The sequence below is a fragment of the Callionymus lyra genome, chromosome 1 (assembly GCF_982586985.1).
Source record: "Callionymus lyra chromosome 1, fCalLyr1.hap1.1, whole genome shotgun sequence".
NCBI lineage: Eukaryota > Metazoa > Chordata > Actinopteri > Syngnathiformes > Callionymidae > Callionymus > Callionymus lyra.
In genome coordinates, this window is record NC_141818.1 from 1,035,676 (window position 1) to 1,043,175 (window position 7,500).

The following is a 7,500-nucleotide window of genomic DNA, read 5'->3' on the forward strand; positions in this document are numbered from 1 at the left end:
CGTGTACACACATGCTCATTTAAACACACGTATATATAAACACATACACACATGTACTCACATGTACATACACACATACACACGTGTACACACATGTACATATACATGTACACATGTACATAAACACATACACACGTGTACACACATGTTCATTTAAACACACGTATATATAAACACATACACACATGTACACACATGTACATATACATGTACACATGTACATAAACACATACACACATGTACACACATGTTCATTTAAACACACGTATATATAAACACATACACACATGTACTCACATGTACATACACACATACACACGTGTACTCACATGTACATATACATGTACACACGTGTACACACATGTTCATTTAAACACACGTATATATAAACACATACACACATGTACTCGCATGTACATACACACATACACACGTGTACACACATGTACATATACATGTACACATGTACATAAACACATACACTCATGTTCACACATGTACATATACATGTAAATATACATAAACACACACACACACACACACACATGTACACATACATGCACACTCATACACACACACACACACATACACACGTGTACAGACAGATGCAGACACACACAAACACACACAGATGCAGACATACACAAACACAGATTCAGACACACACAAACACACACATGCAGACACACAAACAAACACACATTGTGGCCAGTAGCATGTTGGGTTGACTCACAGTCACATGTCAGGAAGCATCTATCACACAAACACAACAGCAGCTCTACACTCGTCTGACCCACATAGTTGTGTCTTTTCCTGCAGCGACGATGACACACACTCGAGGTCTGAACAAAGGTTTAACAAATATTATCCTTCAGGCTTGTTCACACTCACACAGACTCACAACAATCACACACAACCAACATGTTGATGTTGTGTTTAAATGTGTGTAGTTAAAAAACGATGACACGACAGAAACAAACCATTATTAGAATCTTGTTCACACTCACACAGACTCACAACAATCACACACAACCAACATGTTGATGTTGTGTTTAAATGTGTGTAGTTAAAAAACGATGACACGACAGAAACAAACCATTATTAGAATCTTGTTCACACTCACACAGACTCACAACAATCACACACAACCAACATGTTGATGTTGTGTTTAAATGTGTGTAGTTAAAAAACGATGACACGACAGAAACAAACCATTATTAGAATCTTGTTCACACTCACACAGACTCACAACAATCACACACAACCAACATGTTGATGTTGTGTTTAAATGTGTGTAGTTAAAAAACGATGACACGACAGAAACAAACCATTATTAGAATCTTGTTCACACTCACACAGACTCACAACAATCACACACAACCAACATGTTGATGTTGTGTTTAAATGTGTGTAGTTAAAAAACGATGACACGACAGAAACAAACCATTATTAGAATCTTGTTCACACTCACACAGACTCACAACAATCACACACAACCAACATGTTGATGTTGTGTTTAAATGTGTGTAGTTAAAAAACGATGACACGACAGAAACAAACCATTATTAGAATCTTGTTCACACTCACACAGACTCACAACAATCACACACAACCAACATGTTGATGTTGTGTTTAAATGTGTGTAGTTAAAAAACGATGACACGACAGAAACAAACCATTATTAGAATCTTGTTCACACTCACACAGACTCACAACAATCACACACAACCAACATGTTGATGTTGTGTTTAAATGTGTGTAGTTAAAAAACGATGACACGACAGAAACAAACCATTATTAGAATCTTGTTCACACTCACACAGACTCACAACAATCACACACAACCAACATGTTGATGTTGTGTTTAAATGTGTGTAGTTAAAAAACGATGACACGACAGAAACAAACCATTATTAGAATCTTGTTCACACTCACACAGACTCACAACAATCACACACAACCAACATGTTGATGTTGTGTTTAAATGTGTGTAGTTAAAAAACGATGACACGACAGAAACAAACCATTATTAGAATCTTGTTCACACTCACACAGACTCACAACAATCACACACAACCAACATGTTGATGTTGTGTTTAAATGTGTGTAGTTAAAAAACGATGACACGACAGAAACAAACCATTATTAGAATCTTGTTCACACTCACACAGACTCACAACAATCAACTCAATTGAATTCTATTTAAAGTGTGTTATCATAACAAAGTTATCTCAAGACACTATACAGTTGAAGTAAGACTACAGTTGATTAAGGAAAAACAGATCCAGCAATTCAATCACACACAACCAACCCTTTTACCCAGAGGAATCAAGTACAGCAAAAACAATAAAGGACCCAGAACAGAACCTTGAGGGACTCCTCACAACAGATCTGCCGATTCAGACCTAATTTGCTCATTTGATTGACAGATACACTAAAACTGCTCCCAGAAAGGTATGAGGAGAACCACTGTAACACAGACCCAGACAGTCTTCATCCCTCAGTCTTCTCAGCAGGATCTGGTTCAACTGTGTCAAAGGCTGAGGACAGATCCAAGAGAACCAGAACATCATGATGTCACTGGACACCTTCAGTAAGACTGTCTTCGTAGATGTTTACGGAAGCCAGACTGAAACTTCTCATGGATGTCGCTCTGATCCAGGAACAGCTGCTCAGACACAACCTTCTCCAAGATCTTGGACAAGAAAGGGAGCTTAGAAATAGGCCTGAAATTACTGAGGTCAGTTGGGTCTAAGCCTGGCCTTTTGAGCAGAGGCTCCACAATGGCATGTTTAAATGCATTAAAAACCCCTGTGGAAAGGGAGAGGTTCACCATATTGGTAACCCAGGGGCCAATTACATCAAATACTTTGATGAAAAGCCTACAAGGAAGGACGTCATCTGAGCAAGAGGAGGGTTTCATCTTGTTCACTAGTGATGAAATATCACCCAAAGATACAGCAGTGAAGGAAGACCAAGAGGAGGAGAGGGGCTCAGAGACAGTAGGGGTTCCAAACAAAAGAGAGATTTTCTCTTTGATCAATTTAATTTTGTCAGTAAAAACCTCAACAATCATTGCTGTCAGCTTCACAGAAGACATGATTTGAGGAGCAGGAGACACGAGAGAATTAATCGTGTCAAACAACACTTTGGGGTTTTTCCTATTTGCTGCTACCAGTTTTCTGATGTAATCAGATCTGGCAGTTTCCACCATCTCATTGTAAGAAGACATCAGATCCCTGAGGTGAAGTCTGTGCACCTCAAGTTTAGTGGACTTTAAAGAAATGAGTCATATGTTGAACAGATGTTTGTATAAAAAGACAACAAGATAAAGGTAAGAAATAAGATGAAAAGTTAATAAAGACTTTGATAGTTTATTAAAGATTGTTACGATCACTTAATTCACGTGTTATTAAAGAAGCTTCTTTGTTCTTCTGCAGGTGTAACGTGGGCATGTCTGCTGTGCTGCTCGACATCATCAGGACCGAGAACTTCTTCAGCCTGTGGAAAGGCGTGACACCCGTGAGTCTCAGTGTTGAGGTGCTGACGACCTGATGGTGACTCTTCTCCCGACAGTCGTTCGTGCGCTGCATCCCCGGCGTGGGAATCTACTTCAGCACCTTCTACTCGCTCAAGCAGCACTTCTTCCTGGAGCGAGCGCCCAACGCCGGCGAGGCGGTTCTGCTGGGAGCAGGAGCCCGGACGGTGGCGGGGGTCAGCATGTTGCCCTTCACCGTCATCAAGACCCGCTTCGAGGTAAAGCCGTGGATCAGTGATGAACCCTGACCTCGAGAGTCTTGTGTGATGAACCCTGACCTCGAGAGTCTTGTGTGATGAACCCTGACCTCGAGAGTCTTGTGTGATGAACCCTGACCTCAAGAGTCTTGTGTGATGAACCCTGACCTCGAGAGTCTTGTGTGATGAACCCTGACCTCGAGAGTCTTGTGTGATGAACCCTGACCTCAAGAGTCTTGTGTGATGAACCCTGACCTCAAGAGTCTTGTGTGATGAACCCTGACCTCGAGAGTCTTGTGTGATGAACCCTGACCTCGAGAGTCTTGTGTGATGAACCCTGACCTCGAGAGTCTTGTGTGATGAACCCTGACCTCAAGAGTCTTGTGTGATGAACCCTGACCTCGAGAGTCTTGTGTGATGAACCCTGACCTCGAGAGTCTTGTGTGATGAACCCTGACCTCAAGAGTCTTGTGTGATGAACCCTGACCTCAAGAGTCTTGTGTGATGAACCCTGACCTCGAGAGTCTTGTGTGATGAACCCTGACCTCGAGAGTCTTGTGTGATGAACCCTGACCTCGAGAGTCTTGTGTGATGAACCCTGACCTCAAGAGTCTTGTGTGATGAACCCTGACCTCGAGAGTCTTGTGTGATGAACCCTGACCTCAAGAGTCTTGTGTGATGAACCCTGACCTCGAGAGTCTTGTGTGATGAACCCTGACCTCGAGAGTCTTGTGTGATGAACCCTGACCTCGAGAGTCTTGTGTGATGAACCCTGACCTCAAGAGTCTTGTGTGATGAACCCTGACCTCGAGAGTCTTGTGTGATGAACCCTGACCTCGAGAGTCTTGTGTGATGAACCCTGACCTCAAGAGTCTTGTGTGATGAACCCTGACCTCAAGAGTCTTGTGTGATGAACCCTGACCTCGAGAGTCTTGTGTGATGAACCCTGACCTCGAGAGTCTTGTGTGATGAACCCTGACCTCGAGAGTCTTGTGTGATGAACCCTGACCTCAAGAGTCTTGTGTGATGAACCCTGACCTCGAGAGTCTTGTGTGATGAACCCTGACCTCAAGAGTCTTGTGTGATGAACCCTGACCTCGAGAGTCTTGTGTGATGAACCCTGACCTCGAGAGTCTTGTGTGATGAACCCTGACCTCAAGAGTCTTGTGTGATGAACCATGACCTCAAGAGTCTTGTGTGATGAACCCTGACCTCAGGAGTCTTGTGTGATGAACCATGACCTCAAGAGTCTTGTGTGATGAACCCTGACCTCAGGAGTCTTGTGTGATGAACCCTGACCTCGAGAGTCTTGTGTGATGAACCCTGACCTCAGGAGTCTTGTGTGATGAACCCTGACCTCAGGAGTCTTGTTGTGTCACAGAGCGGCTGCTTCAACTACTCCAGTGTGGCCGGAGCTCTGAGGAGCGTCTACCAGACCGAGGGAGTCCGAGCTCTGTTCTCGGGTCTCACCGCCACCCTGCTGCGAGACGCCCCCTTCTCCGGGATCTACGTCATGTTCTACAGTCAGACCAAGAGGGCAATTCCTCCAGGTGAGAGCTGCTCCATCCTGCTCTTACATTGTCCTGGTTTCTACAAGATCAAATCAATACTGCACTTCCATATGCAATCAAACAGTTTTCAACTGTAATCCATCAAAAGAATATTGTCATGATCCTCCTCAGACGTGGCGTCCTCCGTCTACGCTCCTCTGGTCAGCTTCAGCTGTGGTTCACTCGCAGGCGTCCTGGCGTCTCTGGCGACTCAACCTGCAGACGTGCTGAAGACTCACATCCAAGTGCAGTCGTGTCGCTGCAGCACCTCAGAGGCATTTAGCTTCATCTACAGAGTGAGTTCTGTTGGTCCTCAGTCAGGAGCGTGTCTGGATCAACTGATGATCCTTCTCGGATCGACTCGTCAGACTGACTCCTGTTCTTGTCTCCTCCAGGAACGAGGTCTGAAGGGATTCTTCAGAGGTTCAGTGCCGAGGTCTCTGCGCCGGACTCTGATGGCAGCCATGGCCTGGACCGTGTACGAGCAGCTGATGGATCGCATGGGTCTGAAGTCCTGAGTCTGTGAGGACCAGGAGTGAGTGTGTGTCGTGTGTGTGATGTGTGCGACCATCACTGTTGTGCGGCGAGTGTGTGACGTGTGCGACCATCACTGTTGTGCGGCGAGTGTGTGACGTGTGCGACCATCACTGTTGTGCGGCGAGTGTGTGACGTGTGCGACCATCACTGTTGTGCGGCGAGTGTGTGACGTGTGCGACCATCACTGTTGTGCAGCGAGTGTGTGACGTGTGCGACCATCACTGTTGTGCGGCGAGTGTGTGACGTGTGCGACCATCACTGTTGTGCAGCGAGTGTGTGACGTGTGCAACCATCACTGTTGTGCGGCGAGTGTGTGACGTGTGCGACCATCACTGTTGTGCAGCGAGTGTGTGACGTGTGCAACCATCACTGTTGTGCAGTGAGTGTGTGACGTGTGCGACCATCACTGTTGTGCAGCGAGTGTGTGACGTGTGCGACCATCACTGTTGTGCGGCGAGTGTGTGACGTGTGCGACCATCACTGTTGTGCAGCGAGTGTGTGACGTGTGCGACCATCACTGTTGCAAACCTTCGACAATCACTGGCGTCGCTTCATGGAAACATATCAAGTTTATAAAGTTTCTACAAACGTTTCTCCAGAATCTTCAAACCACGTCTGTTACTCGATCCAAACACATGTTTAAAAACCAGAGTCAAGTGTTTATTTTTGCACCGACACGAGAGAAAAAACTGCACTTGTACACAAACCAGCAGATTTTATTGTGTATTATTTTATTTATTGACGATAAACTTGAGTATTTTCCAGATTTTCTGACGTTAAAAATGTTGTTTTTATAAAGACGTGTCGTGCTTCTGGTGCGTCGTTGTGTATTTAATGTGCCAACACACGTGAAGAGCCTTGTTGTCGTGTCACACACTGAAGGAAATGTTGTCGTCATGTGACCAACTGTTGTCGTTTCTGCTGATGTTTGTTTCTCTGGACGTTCGCTCGTGTTCACCGTGATTTTCAATAAAATGTTACAGTAAAACGATGACAATAAAACACAATCTGATGAGGTTCATGAGATGTTGTGTTTATCTTTTCAACACGACAATAAAACACAATCTGATGAGGTTCATGAGATGTTGTGTTTATCTTTTCAACACGACAATAAAACACAATCTGATGAGGTTCATGAGATGTTGTGTTTATCTTTTCAACACGACAATAAAACACAATCTGATGAGGTTCACGAGATGTTGTGTTTATCTTTTCAACACGACAATAAAACACAATCTGATGAGGTTCATGAGATGTTGTGTTTATCTTTTCAACATGACAATAATTTGGCTCCATCTAGCGTCAGTTTCGAATCATCGCAGCAAAGCTCAAACCGACCCAGATGGGACTCGAACCCACAACCCCTGGTCTAGGACTCCACTGAGGCTCCATCCTGCCCGCAAATAAAACCTGTGAACCTCAAGAGTGTTTTACTTCTTTACTGTAAATCGGTTACCTAGCAACGACAAGCAATCCGGTGAACCGGAGGTAATCGCTCGGTTTCCTGTTGCCGCGTCTGAACAGAAACTTCAGAATAAATGATGCAGGCTTTGGAACTCACGTTTACTCGCGGGTTCAATCGCTTATCTATAGCTGTGGACGTTTATATCAGTTGGAAATATATTCTGCTTCCTAACACGTCACACTTGGTCACTGGAAAATTCGCTCGGAATTGCTT

The 7,500-nt window shown here is 44.4% G+C and overlaps 1 protein-coding gene across 2 annotated transcripts in view; it reads left to right on the forward strand.

The window, feature by feature from the left end:
• The window catches only part of LOC148087327 (mitochondrial glycine transporter B-like), a 12,367-nt gene extending 5,524 nt beyond the window's left edge, over nt 1-6,843 (forward strand). For both annotated transcript variants that reach the window (XM_087787083.1, XM_087787075.1), the window contains 5 exons: nt 3,441-3,522; nt 3,577-3,756; nt 5,117-5,285; nt 5,418-5,581; nt 5,681-6,843. In XM_087787083.1, the coding sequence (XP_087643209.1) occupies nt 3,441-3,522; nt 3,577-3,756; nt 5,117-5,285; nt 5,418-5,581; nt 5,681-5,803 (718 nt within the window). In that variant the 3' untranslated portion in view covers nt 5,804-6,843. The remainder of the gene's footprint in view (nt 1-3,440; nt 3,523-3,576; nt 3,757-5,116; nt 5,286-5,417; nt 5,582-5,680) is intronic.
• The last annotated feature ends 657 nt before the right edge of the window (nt 6,844-7,500 follow it).